At 38.0% G+C, this 18611-nt stretch overlaps 2 protein-coding genes across 4 annotated transcripts in view; both read right to left on the reverse strand.

The window, feature by feature from the left end:
* The window catches only part of LOC126412356 (tyrosine-protein phosphatase non-receptor type 9), a 796012-nt gene extending 795168 nt beyond the window's left edge, over positions 1-844 (reverse strand). For 2 of the 3 annotated variants that reach the window (XM_050081912.1, XM_050081910.1), the window contains exon 1: positions 776-844. In XM_050081912.1, the coding sequence (XP_049937869.1) occupies positions 776-808 (33 nt within the window). In that variant the 5' untranslated portion in view covers positions 809-844. Of the gene's footprint in view, positions 1-521; positions 543-775 lie in introns of those variants that run through there. The other variant, XM_050081911.1, reaches the window with a different exon arrangement.
* A 6881-nt stretch (positions 845-7725) lies between these two features.
* The window catches only part of LOC126412855 (m7GpppN-mRNA hydrolase), a 53611-nt gene continuing 42725 nt past the window's right edge, over positions 7726-18611 (reverse strand). The window contains exon 6 of the mRNA XM_050082717.1: positions 7726-8129. Within this exon, the coding sequence (XP_049938674.1) occupies positions 8002-8129 (128 nt within the window). The 3' untranslated portion in view covers positions 7726-8001. The remainder of the gene's footprint in view (positions 8130-18611) is intronic.

Raw genomic sequence — 18611 nt, forward strand, 5'->3', positions numbered from 1 at the left:
TAAAAATGTAGTTGGTATCATAACTGACACCCTTCACAGTCTCTACCACACATTTTGTAACCTACATAAACAATTGCGGTACACACAAGTACTCCGGCTGTGAGTGTGGCAAGATATTTATACTGCTGTTAATGCGAAAAGTACCTGCTAATACACACGCTAAATGCTGGTCGAAAGAGGAAATCTTAGTACTGTGAATCATTTGACAGTAGGCTATCAGATCACTGATCGGGGATTAAAACGCTTGCAACATACAAAACATTTTTTGACAGCTGTACTATTCCACTTGTTTTGGTCACTGCATCGGATACTCGAGACCTGACATATTTTTCTTGCTCAAGTAATAGTAATTTTCAAGTACAATATAGTGAACTACGTAGGTGCCGGGGTCTACAGAACACCACGCGCGCGTCTGTCACTCCCATGTGTCCTTGGTATGGACGCACACCCGTAATTTACGACTGTAAACAAATGATTTATTTTCTTAAATTATACTTGGAAAGCGTATCATGGGTACTTACCGTCATCTGCAGCACTTACTTCATGCAACACTACATATTATAGCATAAAACAAGAACTGGATTAAATCACAACACTTGTCATTTGCTGAAGTCGAGAACTGTTCGCACATGTTTACACGACCACCCACAAATAAAATTGATTTTCTTCGATAAATTTAACACTGCACACACGACAATTTCATAAAAATCGTCCTGACACAAACTAAAAGATCTCTTTTAGTTAGGACTGTTGTAATTTTCCATATAATGCTCACCTGCTCTTGCTCCGCCGTCAGAGCAGCAGCCATGTTGGCTATCTTGAACTACTACACACCAAACGCTTCGCGATCTTCTGTTGTCACGCATCGGATGCGTCCCCCTCTCCTTTTCCCGTTTGACAAGACGGCAGCGTAACGATATACAGTCAGTACTAAATAAGGCCCGCTAGTAAATCTTAATCGACGAACGCTAACATGTTTCTGAAAGATACATAATATGCAGTATAAATTTGTTTTTAAATCACACAAGCATCAGTAGTCCGAACATTTTAAGGGATCGTACATTTCTGTACACTGTTCAATGAAATTCATGATGCGGCTGCAAAGCCTCCAAATGAACAGTACCGGCATCACAACGTATTCTGCTCAAACAGTATACAACATTTTGCACGTGCCGATTTTTTTATCGTTTTTAAATGTGGCAGATAACTTACCATTACTGATAGGGGTACATGAAAAATTTCAACCGTTGTACTGTGGGGACATGCCTCACAATCTAGCTATTTCAGTTCTGGCACCCTGCAGTTTCTTGCCTACAGTGGTCCTGTTAGTGCAACACCAGCACAATAACACCCTAAAAAAAGAAAGCTAATTCCGATGGCATATTGCAAACTGCAGGGAGTGGAGGGAGACCATAGTGATAGTATTATCAGTTATTCACAATAATTTTAGACTGCCTGCAGCACATTCTTTACAACTTATAGACATTAGTAAGACGATGACTAGACATTTTTACCTCCTCCATCTAACTTCTACTGACCAGCCATTAAGAAATACTGTGCTTTATGTTTCCCAAATACAACTTTGCTGCAGGGCTAACATGATGCAACCAAAATTGATTTCTCTCACTTTGGTCTTGGACATGCACAACTGAATTCTAATATTAAAGCATGATAAAATATTGCAGAGGGGAAATATCAAACATATGATATCAAACTGACATTCCTGCACATGGAGCTTCCTACATTTTACAGATTGTCTTGGGAGCTGACACGTAATGAGCTTTACTCCCATACCCCATAATTGTCCTCCGACATCTCAAAAACTGAGACTTGTGTTATCACAGTTCTCTGTTTGTAACTACTACACAATGTATGACTGTATGGATACCAATATTGTTAGCTACTTGATAATTTTAATCTAGTGTACCGAAAAAAACATAAGACACAAAATACTGTTGAATTAGTGATGATTTTCATGGAACATCATGATGTGCTGTTTTCATTTACACAAAACCTCAATATTTTCTAAGTTATTTATTTCAGCATTATTCTGCAGAGTAAACCACATTCCTTGATGTCAAAGTTTTTTGATGACACCAACACAACCTCTGCCCATATTAAACGAGCAATCAATAATTCCTTGACTCTGATGGATGCCATACCCTTCATATCAAATAATACCTGCCCTATGGTCTTGACAATTATGATTTGTGGATACAACAGGGACAGGCTAATTCCTCTCGCAGAATTGTGTAGGTCTCCTGATGGCCTTCTCACATTCTAGCTTCCACAACTGGCATATGAATAACTTTCTTGTACAGTATTCATCCATGCTCTACACCTACATACATACTCTGCAAGCCAAAGTACTGTGTGTGGCAGAGGATACCATATACCACTACTACTCACTTCCTTTTCTATTCCAGTAGCAAATGGAATCTGTATAAACCCTAATTTCTCTTATCTGCATCAATAAACATACTCCGCAGGGTACTTTGTGCACCACTGTCGCATCCCATTCCCCTTTTCCTTGTTCCAGTGGCAAATGGTTGACAGGAAGAATGATTGCCCATTAGCCTTCATGTGAGCTTGAATATCTCTATTTGATGATCTGTTTGCTCTAGCATATAAGTAATCTCCCCCTCCCTCAGTCAGCATTCAATACCACTTTGGCTTCAAAACCAGTATATAATGGCCCCTGCCCCCCCCCCCCCCCCGCCCATTCCTCATTTACATCCTTTATCATTCCCTGTAATAACAAAAAATACTACTCAAAATACATGTCTTCCTCCTCCTGAAGTTGTATTCTACCACCCACTTAGACAAACACAAAAATTTTCTTCCACTCTTAATTCCAGCCTGCTGCCTATCTCTGAAGGACCCAGTGTGATACTTTTTCCACAGATCCAACCATCACCTACTCCTGTACTGCCTTGGGCATATCTGGTCTCATTAGCGATGTTTTGCTTGTTCTGTTGGGTTCTAAGACAACTAAGGTCATATGTGGCCATGTTATAACCTCAGAATACTAATACAAAACAGGAGTTAAAAATGAGTACACGTTAAGCCCAACTGATGGGAGGAAAGAGAGCTAAGAAGAAGGACTTCCTCTTGGAGAAAGGTCCATAAAATACGCCGTAGAGACAACAGAGGTTCTGAACTAAAAATTAAATATCCTTCACCATACTGCTACAATCCATAAAAAGCAAAATGCGGGCCACAGTCCGGACGTCATTTACTAAAATGGCCGATAACAGCTTACAGACACTAGAATGCCATGTTTGTGAGATTCAGCTCGTGAAACTAGCCATTTATACAAAAAATAAATAAATAAATAAATAAATTCCGAACATTCAGTAGGTTTCTAAGTGAGCATGATCATGAATGAATTGTCCATCTGCACAAATGTCACTGCCAAAGAATATGCTTGGCAATAAATTTGCAGATCCTGCTGCTCAGCACTATTTGATCAATTTCACAACTTATGCATGCCATAAAATGTGAACGCACACTGTAGTGTAAGGTCAGGTGATACCTTCTTGAAAAATAATGTACAGCAAATTGTTAAAGGATGGTTTAATGTCTGTAAGGTACCATATGTTGTAGAACGTATTCTCAATATATAGAAATTAAAATTGACACTATAACACCAAAATAATCACATCGTCATATCTGTCCCTCACCCAAAGCACTTTTTGAAAATGTGTCAATGTTGAAGACTACCTACATTCTGCTATACTTGTTAGAAATGAAATTCAGCATCAGTAACACTTCCTCAAAGAAGAAACTTATTAATAGATGCACAGCAGGTGCTATGAAACTAAGGAGAACACAGTGTCAGGCCTCCAATACTGCACTTGCACTTAAGATGTCAATTACTTTCACACGATAAATATCTTTCTTTCAGTGGTTTCAGATTTTATACTTTACTTAGCAATAATTGTCTCATCTAGTTGTTCTTTTCACCACATTCACACAAACATTACTATCCTGAGTATGAATAGCAAAGTCGCCGTAAGGAGTACCTCCTCTAGGAAAACATACTGCGAATCTTTATCTAACACCATAATTTGTTTGACACCATCCATCGTTCTAAATGAGTCTTTGTGACTCCAATTATATTTTGGATAGGGTATGCCTGGTACTAAATCAGCTCTTTAATCGCAGTTTTTGACCATTCAGCAGTTACTGCACAACCGGCAATATGCACCGATTCTTTGTATTTTCCCTTAGGTTGCACTGTATTCTGGTTACAATTTCAGAAATCGAAAATTTTATCCTTCTGTGTGATAAATTAATCAAACTTACAAACTTAACAGCGTTAAGACTACATCTGAATGGTAATCCATTACTTCAGTTAACTTTCAAAGCTTTTCCTTTACATTCATTTGAAACAGCTGCACCACATGGCTGCATCATGATTTCACGAGAAGCAGCTCAACAGTCACTTTTAATAACACTTTACATTTACTGCAAGACTGTAGTTAAAATCAAACAGTGCATCACATCAATACCATTTTGATAGTAATAGAATATAACTGCATTAATAAGAAAAAGGGAAACAGGATACAACTAGAATGTATAAGACCAAAGTTATACATGCTGTATCTCCCAAGAGTCGTCAGTGGCATTTTCTTTGTTGTTGTTGTTTGGCACACATTTGCAACACAGTTTTTCTGATGTGTAGCAGGAGTCAGGCCAAACATGGAGTGCTCATCATTTCTTTCATGCGACACCCACAAAGTGTCATTTGTTTCCCTTTATAAACAAAATTACATTCAAAATGGAATTTTATATACCTACATGACAGACCGGTCCCAGACAAGTCTAGTGTGATATTTGTTTTATCAATATGTGTTTACAGCGACATTAAAACATGAAGAATAACCAGTATCCTCACAGTGACAGAGAACTGCTTTTGCATGGCAACAGCAGTCAGCACGCACCACATCAGAGAAATCTCTGCTGGAGTACTGGTTATTTTTCATGGTTTACTGCACCTATTAACACATATCAATAAAACAAATATCACACTAGACTAATGTGGGACAATTCTATTGAATGGGCACGCAAAATTCTGCTTTAAAAGTAATTTTGTTTGTAACAGAAAACAAACCAAAGCTGTCCACTGACACCATGCATTGCATAAAAGATGTGATGCAGTATTTGTTTGAGCTGGCATCAGCTACATGTTGCAGAAACTAAATTACAAATATTTGCTGAAACACTGCAGAAAATGTGATTGATGACTCTTAGGAGAGAAGCCCAGAATATGTGCTCCTATATGACAAACAAATTACAGTTTGTCACACAAAAAAATTAACTGACAAAGATTTGTGAAGTGTTCATTTGCATTATTTTTCTCCCCATTAGTTTTCTGTTTTTAAATTACATTCTGAGTGCCATATCCCATCATTCCGTTTCATACACATTTTTTCCAGCCACAATTTAACCTGATAAATTTCTCTTTCACATGAAGAATTCTCTAGTATGCTTCATCTGGCTAGTGTAAGTTGTTGACAACAATACAGATGGAGAGTATCTAAAGTTTCAGATTTTAAACGGCTACTTTCTCCTCCAAATATACTTAAACCAGCAGACACACCTCCATGCATTCATAAAGAAGGTATCCATCTCCTTCATCAAGTTCAGAAACAGCACTCTCCAGTTGTTAACCATCTCAACACTCACTGCCTGTTGGGAATCACCATGATCGTGAAAAAGACTGTTTCATTCCACTATCACTTGAGTACTGGTCACGTTTTTCTCAACAACAGAAAAAAAGAGGTCAGAAACCTTTCATCCAAATGGGCAAAACTACAGATCTGGTATTTGCTTTTTCTTTTTTTGTCTACATGAACACTTGCAGATTCCATGTCTTTATACCAGTTTGCAGTAAACTCATAATGTAATTAGTGACAAAGCACTGTGTTAACCAACCATTCACTTATATGATACAGACAGCTGTGTTAACCATGATTACTTCAGTAAACATAAGTAATTGCATTCACATGACATAACTGGGGCATATTGCAATGACACAGTAAAAACTTCAAATAATAGTGTTTTCGCAATAGTAATATATAACACTAAATCAAATATTCAAAGTAATTTTTATAGTATGGCCACAGTTTTCTTAATACTTGCCTCATAATTAGAGCAACACTGCCACAGTTCTAGCCTACTTGCCCCAGAAAAGATAGGCAAACCAAAAGACAATACTAAACCCTCTTCTGTAATCCAAGGCATACCATCTCACATGCACATGTTACAAAAACCTATTCAATGTACCTACTAAATGCAAGCTATTCCACCCATCTCTTTCCTCATAAAATATGTACAAATCTTAAAGAACCATCCCCCCTCCCCATATAGTCTATGCTCTCATTTTACATGCAGATTCAACACTAACATGAAAACTATCATTTTCTTTGTTCAAATGAATGTCTATGGGTAAAATTTTTCTGATAGGAACAGACAACTTCCATTGTAAAACACGCTCTGCCAAACAAAAACAGAAAGATGTTGCTACAAATTTTACCACTTCATTCACTTGAACATTTCTCTCACTTTGAGTAATTTTTAATCTTACAAATGGTAACAGGCTTTTCGTAATATACCTGGCACTCAGAGTTAATTGAGTTTCCGCTGATCATTTTAAGCTGTATCCTGTGCCTCTATCTCTCACAATGCAGTCTATCCTTTCATTTCTAATTATACATGTATTTTCACTTTATATATGCTATTTTCTGCTCCTTTCCCCATTCATTTTGCCTTATCTACATTTGATTACCAATTATATTCTGTGATGTAGTTCTACTGTGTCTCAACACTTTATAAACTGAGCTGCCATCTGAAATGTGTCAGGTGTAATCAATCACAAAATTTTACACTTATTATTTACCTTTTAGGTCTCCTCTGCCCCAGGATTCTGGATGACACATCCTGCTCTCTGTTTGGCTTCTGCCAAATAAATGTTTTGTTGCTTATTCATTACGAGTAAATACCATGAAAAATTTTTGCTTCTTACTTGTCTGTATTATATTTCTTACTGTTTCTAACATTTAAAGGTACATAAAAATTTCAGAAATTGGTAGGGAGATTCATTTAATATGAGGTAACAAGAGTCAACAAGAAAAACTAAAAATGTTTCTCTGAAGGTCATTTCATAATTGAGATAATAAGAGTACTGAAATGTGGGTTACAGTTATAAAAGATTGCAGAACTGAAAACTGACGTATCACGCAAGAGGAAAGCATATTAGAATCTGATCATATACATGATGGATTTTATATGGACTAATGGGCTATGTAAAAGAACTTTCGAGAATGTATGTTCCAAGAAGTGTGCAGTCACATATTACTTCCTCTTGTAACACACAACATGAGCTTTACTGTAAAAATCTGTTGCTGTATCCTTCATTACACAGCATATGGTGTTTTGCAGAATGTAGAAAGTTGTGTGTTCATCATGTTAATCACAATACCAAAAGAATTTTTATGTTAATTGAAGATCTAATTTTCTGGCTTCTCAATCTGGATAAAGATACACAAAATGAATCATATGGTCCATGAAAACTGATGAACAGATGCATATTTGCAGTTAAGTTCTTGATATAAGTTGGCAAGAAAAAATTAAAATCCAGAAACAATCAAACTTCTCAGAGTAAAATGTACAAATTCGTGTACCACCACTAATGGGAGCAGGGCATATATCAAAAATATGTACCAGTACTAACTGCAATGTTTTATTAACAAAATTACAACAGATACAGAGTAACAAAGAGATCATCCAAATATCTCTTAAAATTAAAGTGTTTCTAACTGTAAAAGTGCAATTTACAGGATCCACACCTATTTACAAGTCCCTTTGTGAAAGGGACACAGCGGTGCATGTCTGTCACCCTGAGATATCCTCTCACACAGAGGAACCAGAATGAGAATATACAAACAATATAGTTTCCTTTTAAGTTCGTACGAAGAAATCTGGCGATTCCTTTCATTAGTCAAAACATTTCATAATTGCCTCATAGTCGAACCGGAAGTTTGCCCATGAAGGTGATCCCCATTTATCAGTCGTGCTTCCAATTCCAGAGTTTACTACCAGCTTACCAGAATTTTTCTCATCATCTGAAACGTAAAGCAAAGGTATTCTCATTTACAAATTTTCAACACCTGTAATGGATAATTTAACTAATCCATTTACTAAAATAAATGTTTCCTATATTGATATTATTCCACACACAAAAAATGATACTGAGGAAAAAATGTACTTGATGTTAAGTATATCAATACTGAATGAGGGAGGGTGGGGATACCAAGTAACATGCTCCACCTGGTCTCTCGTTGCAACTGACAGCCTCCCCCCCCCCCCTCCCCTCTCCAACAACAGCTTTTCTGATGTACGTAGATGAGAGTTGCCCTTGCTACACATCCTCTGTTCCCATAATTCTCCTGGTCTTCATCTATGCTAGCCCCTCACCCTTGTTCCACTCCCACCTGCCCCAGGACTCAAACTTCACACATATTCCTCACAACCTCTTCTCACAGCGCCTCCCCCCTTCCATGTTCTGCCACTCCCTTTTCAATCTAATCTGACACATAATCATGCACTGCATTAACTCACCTGTACCACTGCCCATGTTACATTCCTATCCACTGTATCTGCTGCCTCCCTCTGAGCCGTCAGCCACCCTTTCCCAGTACTACCTCCTGCTCACTGCCCCCTTTCTCCGTCTTCCTGTTCCACCCAACAGAACCTCTCACCCCGGTCAAGCTGCAGAACTGCAGTCCAGGTATTGTGCATTCACCCGACACAATGTGGCTGTACAGACTCTGTTTGTGTGTGTGTGTGTGTGTGTGTGTGTGTGTGTGTGTGAGAGAGAGAGAGAGAGAGAGAGAGAGCACGTGTGCTTTAGCTCAAAAGATAATTTGTCTGAAAGCTAACAATTTTCAGTGTTATTTATGTACCTGTCTTTGACTCAACATCTCCACATTCTGGTAGTTTGTACCTGTCATTAGTTCAATGTCTCTGCATTTGAGTAGTTGTTAAACTGTGTAACTATAATTCATAATCTGACAATGGCTGCTCAATGATACTACTGGCTGATGCCTTGAATGGGACATCAGTGTGTCAAGAGATTCTAAAATAAATAAATAAACAAACAAACATACCACATCTGACAACAGAATTAAGTTTCAAAAGTAATATTAACAAAAAATTACAGGAAAACTCAAATGAGACTATAAGCAAAGGAAGTGAACATTATTAATAAAACAGTTCCATCAGGAACAATCACACTGACATAAAAACTAAGAGCATTATCTACTGCAGAAAATAATTACACTGTTTACAAAGGGATCTAAGAATAAAATTCAAATAAAATTTGAATAAAACAATTATGGAATGAATAGTAACAGTCTAGTTTGGTAAGGGCACATACATGAACATTACATGAAGTCACAAGCAAATACTGTGTAGTTATAAACACCTTCTACCTGAGAAACCTCTTTCTCAGAACTTTCCTCAAGTTTCATTTTCTTACTTTGTAGCTCTCTTAACTTTTTCTGCTCAGCCCTCTTTCTCTCATTTTATTTTAAGGACTTCTCAAACTGCCCCTTTCTCTGCTACTGGTTCTCTGCATCTACCATATGCATTTCGGACACTTTGTGTTAACCACTTCATGATGGGTACACATCCAATACCCCTAGTGAACTCGACGGCATCATGAGTAGTACGAAAGGCTATGAGAGAGGCTTTAGTCAAATTATCACCCAGAATTGAGGAATTGCCAGAGAATGAAAGCAAGCCTTATAAATCTTTTTGATTTTTTACATTCACTTTTATCATCAATGGCCATCATCTAGAACTGATTAATGTGATCACGATCCCATTAAAATTTTTGAGGATTTCCTTTATTGACCAGATTTATAAAAGACGTTGGAACTTATGAACAATGGTATCAGTCTCATGACCTAGGGTGACCAAATTTTCCACATGAAAAAACAGGACATTTGGGAAAAATCGGGATAAAAAAATGGGATGCTAGACAAAAAGAAACTATTCTGCATACGTGACTGCATCACTTTACTAAATTAAATAAAAACTGATGTTTATAGACCAAAAGCCAAGCCAAAGAAGAGACTGTGGGCTCTTAAAAAAACTGTTTCAGCAATGTAGGACTCCTATCCTGAGACAGAAAATGTGATTTCAAAGGTTAATACATGCCAATAACTCTCGTAGCTCCTGGCGACAATGACAACCATCTAGTTTTAATACTACCTAGAACTTGCTTGTGAGCCGACGGCCTTGCCACAGAGGTGACACCGGTTCCCCTCAGATCACTGAAGTTAAGTGCTGTCGGGCTGGGCTAGCACTTGGATGGGTGACTATCCAGTCTGCCAGCGCTGTTGGAAAGCGGGGTGCACTCAGCCTTTGTGAGGCAAACTGATGAGCTACTTGGTTGAGAAGTACTGGCTCCAGTCTCGTAAACTGACATATGCCCCTCCGTATCCGCATGTGGACTGTGGATGACACGGCGGCCAGTCGGTACCACTGGACCTTCTAAGGCCTGTTCAGATGGAGAGAACTTGCTTGTATTCATTATCAACGAAATTACAGAATGATTTCAGTTCCCTCATATGCACAGTGTAAATGTGAAAATATTGACAAATTTTATTAACTATTGATTATATGTCAATGGGAAGAATATTTGCACTTATTTGAACTCCATTGTGTACCACATGGGATGCACAACTGATGCCTTCAATGTTCAGTTTGGAATAAACCTTGTTTATTCCTGCCCTCTTGTACCCACCGAAGTCGATAATCTTGCCGTAGCTGGTGTTGAAACTGCCGCCTAATTCTCACTGTGGTCTGTACAGTCCAAAGACAGTGTCAGTTGCATCTACTGCAAATTTATGTCATCTAACAGTAAATAGCTAACTCATAACTACAAATACAATTGAACACTGACAGCCCTCTAATGTTCTGTAACAAAAACTTGTTACATCTGTCTGTCATTTCTGCAGTAGCAAATAATCAATAAAAATTGCGAAGCTCACCCACAAATCACTGGCACTGAGCATGATGATGGAAAAATCTGTGGACACCCCTCCTCATCTCATGATCAAAATAATTCTTCTTTATTCCATCTTTGCATCCAAGACAATGCAAGATTCAAGAAAATGTTAAAAAACTATGTCTATGATGCCCGCCCAATTAGCCATGCGGTCAACGCACTGCTTTCCGGGCGGGAAGGAGCGCCGCTCCCCGGCACGAATCTGCCCGGCGGATTTGTGTCAAGGTCCAGTGAACTAGCCAGCCTGTGCATGGTTTTTAGGCAGTTTTCCATCTGACTTGGCAAATTCGGGCTGGCTCCCCTTATTCTGCCTCAGCTACACTATGTCGGCAATTGCTGTGCAAACAAGTTTTCCACATATGCTACACCACCATTACTCTACCACGCAAACATAGGGGTTACACTCATCTGGTGTGAGATGTTCCATGGGAGGTCCACCAGGGGCCGAACTGCACAATAACCCTGGGTTTGGTGTGGGGCGGCGGAGGGGCGAAGTGGACTGCAATAGTCATCATGGGGATGCAGACCACTGTGGCTGCGGCGGGGACGGAGCCTCTCCGTCGTTTCTAGGTTCCCGGTTAACATAACATAACATGCTATGATGCTACATTGCGAAAAAAAAGTAAAAATAAATAAAAGCACACACACAAAAAGATAAGGGTACTGCTGATTAAGAAAATATTTCATGGGACAAAGGGAAACAGGACAAAGAAAGTGCAGTCCCATTAAAAACGTGATGTCTGGTCACCCTATTATGACCACCAAAGCGACTTAACGTAGAAAACATGTCAATGCCAATGCCTACCCGTTTTCTTCAGGTCAGCATTAACTGCACTTTTGGATTTCAACACATGCCCTTTATAAAGCAATATGGCAGAGGTGATTTATACAGAATTGTGGATACCATATTCCTAACAAATGCAAGGCATTCACTCTGGAACACCGAGAGATCCTAGATCCTCCTCTGATACACCACACTGAGCCATAGCTTGTTTGGTTCCATATCCATAGCCCACTTTCTGAGTTCACAACAGATCTGTGGTGTCACTTAGATCTATTTTGAAGATAGTCTATTTCTCAGAAACCTTTGGTTTGACAAGGTTTTTCATTAATTCTCTGCCTATAAACTGGAGCCAAGTATAGAGGAAAGGAGATAAGGAGCCATCTAAGTGGAATATAGTCAAAAAAGGCTCAACTTGAGCAGCCACAGACTAAAAAAAGGCAAGGTGAGCTCTCAGCATCTTGGCTTTCAAAGACTCATACTCTGTATCGTAGAAATTCCAATAGTGATCTTATGTTTCAGTTTTACATTCTCTTGTTCCTTTTTTACCCTTTCTACTTCCTACACATACTTTCCAGTTTCGCTCTTACCTGCTCCTGTTTCTTCTTTAATTTTCTACTTTCATCATGCTGAGCCCTGACTATCACGATTTTCCCATAAACACTGAAGTGGGATACCTGCTTGAAACCTGGCCCAAAACATTATCAGAGTAACATACAACCAGGTCAATCTGCTGGTTTCCGCCAACCTATTCAAATTCTCATCAAACCCAAGTGTGACAATGTCACAGGCTGCAACATTATTCTCCAACTGTAAAGTGAAAAATAACCCCAGTCCGAACACAATGATGTAATTCATTTTATAATCCATACTTTTGAGGCTATGTCACTGTCTTGCAACATAACAAGGCTGCCAATGTCTCGAGAAGACTGGTGTCTCACAGCAGTCAACAGACACAAAAGTTCATCTTAGCATTCCTCTGCATACAATCTAGCATCATTGGCTGTCATCCAGATATTTCTGCAATAAGCACCCCACATGACTACCTCAGGATAAGAAGCTGGTTACTGGGCCAAATTATGACTGAATGACAGTCCCTGCCTATGCCACAGTGGACTAAAAATGAAGACTAATTGGAAATAGTATTTCTCATCATTGAAATTGATCCTTTTTTCCTTGTGCATCTCGCATGTCAAGAGCATCATCAGGATTGTCCTTTTCATTGTTGTAGTTGATGATTAATTTTGTCCACAAGCAACGAGTGGCACTACCAGTGCTACGAGTATGCAGTTGCACTTGGCTGTGGCTGACTGTAATGATTACCATTGATACGAGTTCTATAATCTTCATGGTAGCTTTGGGCCCAATGTACTTCTTTGTCCCTGGCACGACTGCACAAGGCAGCTGAAGGAGAAGTCAGTTCTACAGAAGATCCACTGAATGCTGATTCTCTCAGACACGTGTTCTATGATCCACCAAAAGTTTGTATCCACAGTCCAGCATGGGTTGAGCAAGTTCCGAGTTAACATATGCATTAGACAAGATCATCCTAAGCGATATAGTAAGATGTATACAAGATTTCACGATGATGATAAGCCACCAAAAAACTCAATACCTGGGCTACTTACTTTCCTATTAGCAATAACTACCCCATCTGTAATGTTATGAAACTGGTTTGAGCCTCATCTTCTTGTTCTTCTTGGTAGGGTATACATTTATCATCTCAAACTGAAACATTTTTGGGTACTGAATTATAATACAGAATAATGGGCACAACACCCCTGTTTCTTAGTTTCACTTGGCCTCATGTCTATAAACTTTAAACTGGCGTGTTGGACAATGACTAGTCTTCTACAACTTCTATTCACACATCAAAAGAACCATGCTATATCAACCATCCAGTGACACTATCAGTGACAAAACTTATTGAAACTTACGTCATGATTCACAGTTTATACAAAAAGGCAGTTGAACTCAGTTCATTACTAGTCACCTCAAACTGTTGGTGTGGCACAAAACAAAAAGTTTACCAAGTAGAGTATTGTAAACATGTTGCAGACTGCATGAGCATGAATTATCATAGAAAATGTTAACTGAAAGACCACATTGTAATATCAACAATATTCCGAAAAGGATAAATTGCTACTCACTATGAAGGCGACATGATGAGTTGCCGACAGGCACAACAAAAAAACTGCTACATATAGGTTTTCGGCCAGAGCATTCTTAACAAAAGAAAATCACACACACATTCACACAAGCAAGCACACCTCTCACACACACACACACACACACACACACACACACACACACATGACCACTATCCCCAGCCGCTCTGGCCAGAATGGCCCGAGATAGTGGTCATGTATACATGAGGTTTGCTTCCCTGTATTAATGTGTGTGTTTTTCTTTTCTGAAGAAGGCTTTGGCCAAAAACTTATATGTAACAGTCTTTTTGTCATGCCTGTCTGCAACTCAACATGTCATTTTTACAGTGAGTAGCAGTCTATCCTCTTCATAATATTGTAAAAATGTTAAATGAGTACTTCTTAAGCTTTGACCCGACTACATGATTGGGATAGGCAGATTCGATGCATAGACGTTAACTTGGGACCAGCTGAGGCATAATGGTAGTGTATGATTCTGGAAAATGTACATGGTGTATCAAAAGGGATGGTGCAAACTTACATGGTTGAAAGTACATGATAACAGAAGCACAAATGTCAGTAAACATGGGTTCTAAAATGCATATATTAAGACCTGTGAGACATTCTTGATTTTAAGTATTGTGTAACAAATCTCTTCTACTGCAAGCTCTTTGCTTTCCATATTTTTGGAAGTGGTAGAATGAACCAAAACAAGAAAAAAATGTCCAATAAACATGTGTTCTAAAATGCATACCTTAAAAGTTATGAACACTTGTTCATTAGAAGAGTTGTGTTCCAAAGTACCAAAGATTAACAGGTGCTCATAGCTGTTAAGGTATGCATTTTAGAGCACATACTTCCTGGATACTTGCACTTCTATTATCATGTCTTTCAGTTGTGTAAGTCTGTGACATTCTTTTTGATACACCCTGTACATTCGTTTATAAAATTGCTAAGGTGAAATTTACTCAAGTAGTAAGCTATATGTTCTGGCAATAACATGGTTTACATATGAGGTAGTTACTTAACAAAGTAACATAGCTTACAGAACTATTTTGTGTGTCTATGCTGAAAATTATCTACTTGCAAGTGCAGTTGGCATACTTCAAATTATGATAAATTATGCAAAGTTTTGCTTACTGACTTCACTGATTAATGAAGAGTGACAGTCAGTTCAGAAAAACTGAGACAACAGAAGTATAATAGTAAATTTGCAAATTAAACAGTATAATGGCACAAAGGCAGCAGTAATTTTGAGTGTATCTGAACTTCTATACTGAGTACCTAGTAAGTTCATTAGTTTCCTGAAAATTAAAACATGTTACTGTGAAGTTTGTATCCTAGCTTTCTGATGACATGTATCAATGTTTCCAAAACTACTGATTTATTCAGTTTAAATTCACTATTATGTACTGTAGAGCAATTTCATCTCAAATCATACAGGTCAAGCAGGAACGTGCCACATCACTATTTCAAGTTCACTGAAAAAAATATATGTTGAAATTCCACATGACCTCTCCAAAACTACAATATTCTGATTTTCTGATGATTTGTTAAAACACTACAGATGTCTCTAAATGAGAGTATTTGTGAAAATGTCATAATGAAAGGCAAAATTGAACAATTACAATAAAGAAACAAAAAGTGATAGAAATCTGAACTTATTCTCAGCAAATAATTTGTTCCCAATGCTATAAGACATGATAAATACATACATACTTCTGAGCTTTTTTCTTTTTGGAAAAATGAACTATGAAAATTTGTAACTTTCTGCGTATTTCAAAATTATGTTTTGAAAATATGAAATGATCGAGTGGATGGACTGCTAACTGTCAGCTATGACATTAATGCATGAAATTCTTAAACCACCAAAATATTTGTACTTAAAGATGAAAGAATCTGAAATTTTTGGTTATTTAGAAATTTTCTCCAAAACCCCCATCCTAAATGTTCTAAAAAGTTTGGTCCATTAGATGGCCATTGTACTTAGGGAATGTGCAATCAGAGTGGGCAATACTTGTCTATACAAAATGTGAGAAATTTTTTAGGTAGACCTAGCTCTACTCTCAAGGTCAAAAAATCATGGACACTTCACTATTTAAAGTGATCGCTGATTTTAAGTAAATGTCATGCAAAACTGGTATTTCTGAATCAAAATAATTACTTTACAACATTATAAGTGAGTGGGAAAACAATTCATAGTTTTCTTCAAAAACATTTTATAACAAAAATTGGATATAGAATATTTATACCCATTTTTCTTTTTATAATAATATTCACAAATTATTATTGTCTTTTGTCATGATTTTACTACTTCATGACTTTCCATGAATTAAAACTGTCCACAATGTAATAACCAACACTGCACTGTTTTCTTCATCTGCTTCTCACTGAACTCATACAGCCAAGCTGAATCTGCACATGGAAAAGAATGACCAAACAAGAGCAGTGCTTGGGAAATAGGAACTGCACACTGATCTTTTGTTGATGGCCATTTGAAACCATTAGCAGGACTTTGAGGTGTCACAAAGGAGACGGTTATATCTTGCAGCACATGAGACATACTTATTGTTTGTACCACCCACCACTGATTGTCAAACACACAATAAATGAGGTGACTCACTGCAAAGTCTTCTAGTGTACACTGTGGTCTGTGCATTTCACACACAGTAACAGGCTGCATTTTGTGGAGAACCGTTCTTGCAATGTATGTGCCACTGCAGGATGCAACCCAGTAGTGACTTAACTGAATTCGTACCACAGGCTTTATAACAGACCACTCTTCTCTCTTTTTTTAAACAAAATTCCCTTAATGTACTTTCATTTGCAATTAAGAGTTTCATGTTTGCTACTAATGTTGGTACAGTGTGTACAAATCCATTAGCATCTTCTTAGAGCATCAACAGCTTCATGCTGGAGATTATATCTTCATGCAAGATGTATACAGATACCACTTACCCAATCACAAGCACTTTTCCCATGATCCGTTACTGAAAATATCAATTTTTTTTGTCTTAATTCCTGTACTACAGTGTTGACAAGCTCATAAAGCTGAAAGCAGTTTTTAAAATCGAGATGCTGCACCATCAGTCACATACATGTGTCTACAAAATGAATGGCCTCTAGACTCTCTCACATCAATTATCAAGCTGACGGCTGAGATCATCACTGAGAATAGCAGAACCATGTGGTGTTCCAAGGAAGTGAACAACACATGTTAATGTTGATATTTGAGATGTGTGCCAGTGGTACCTTTGAATTATGTTCTGCAAACCAACAGATCAGTTCTCAGCAAAGTTGAAATCAAGAACTAATGTGTTGGTATTCTGGGATGTGGCTGACTTTACATGTGCTATGGCCTGTCTCTGAATCCTCCGGGTATGATGGTGAGCATTCCTTTCATGGCCCAATGACTAACCTCTATAACAAACTTCTGTGGCTCTACTGTCTTCTTCACAAACTCTCCTCCCTCCCACAATGCATAGGTTACGTCATTGTCAGTATCCTGAAGGTGTAATACTTCAACAGTGATCACTTGAGCACCAAGGATACATTGCACACTCCTGCAACCAACATTTATCTTGCGGCTCTCGACACACACCAAAAGCATCAGGCCCATCTCTATGTACTTCTTTCTTGTGACGATGCTTATGGTAAAACAAACAAGTTTCAAATTGGTGCAATAAATACATGTGCATACTTCCTTCACTGGCTGGCATTTTACCCATTTTGGTCATAAGGAATACAATTCTGTGTGACCAATTTTTAAATTCGGTTTGCTCATTTTTCATTACGAGATATGCTTCTCTTCATGATTTTGTCATATATCTTTTTACCATTTTCACTATAGAATCGGCCTGGTTAGGACTTTTCTTGCTGTAATCTTTGTCATCACTTAGGTAACATTCCAAAGCCCATAAGATTTCACACACATTTGAACAATCCAAAGCAACAGTGAGTGTATCATCTTGCAACGAATGACCACAGTAAGAATCTGGGTGTGCCCAAATACCTTTCTCATTCTTTATTTTACGAGCTTTTGAAATCAAATAATGTGAGGAAGTGAGCATGTATTTCCATATCAGCTGCTTAGAGTGGCTACCTGGTATCAGTGTCAGCAACTGTACGTTCTCAATGTAGGTGACTGATGAGATAGCTGTATTTAGGTTTTAAAAACCATACATCGCATTTCATGCACATATCACTATCTTCAAGTTCTGCACCACATTCATCTACATTAAACACATGATATAGTTTTGAAGATGTTGCTTGTGTAAAACTTGTTTCAATTTCTTCCAGTTTTGTTTTTACATTCTGTTTTCTTCTCATGCTTCTTACATTTCCTGGACATTTAAGGGGCGATATAGTAGGAGCTAGGCAGAAATGCTAACATTCAATGTGTCAACAACTTCACATCCAGGAATATAAACATTCTCCTTCAGTTTCAAATAATGAAACATCCAGGATGGAATGTGCCTATCTGTGACTCAGCATCTCCACTATACAGTGAGTAGCAACTTTCTTCTTCAGTTTCACACTCAGGTGATGGCGATCGTTCAGGTGGATTGTCACTAAATTTCTTCTTGTAGTGATGCAGCAATAC

This window comes from Schistocerca serialis, chromosome 7, assembly GCF_023864345.2.
Source record: "Schistocerca serialis cubense isolate TAMUIC-IGC-003099 chromosome 7, iqSchSeri2.2, whole genome shotgun sequence".
Classification (NCBI taxonomy): domain Eukaryota; kingdom Metazoa; phylum Arthropoda; class Insecta; order Orthoptera; family Acrididae; genus Schistocerca; species Schistocerca serialis.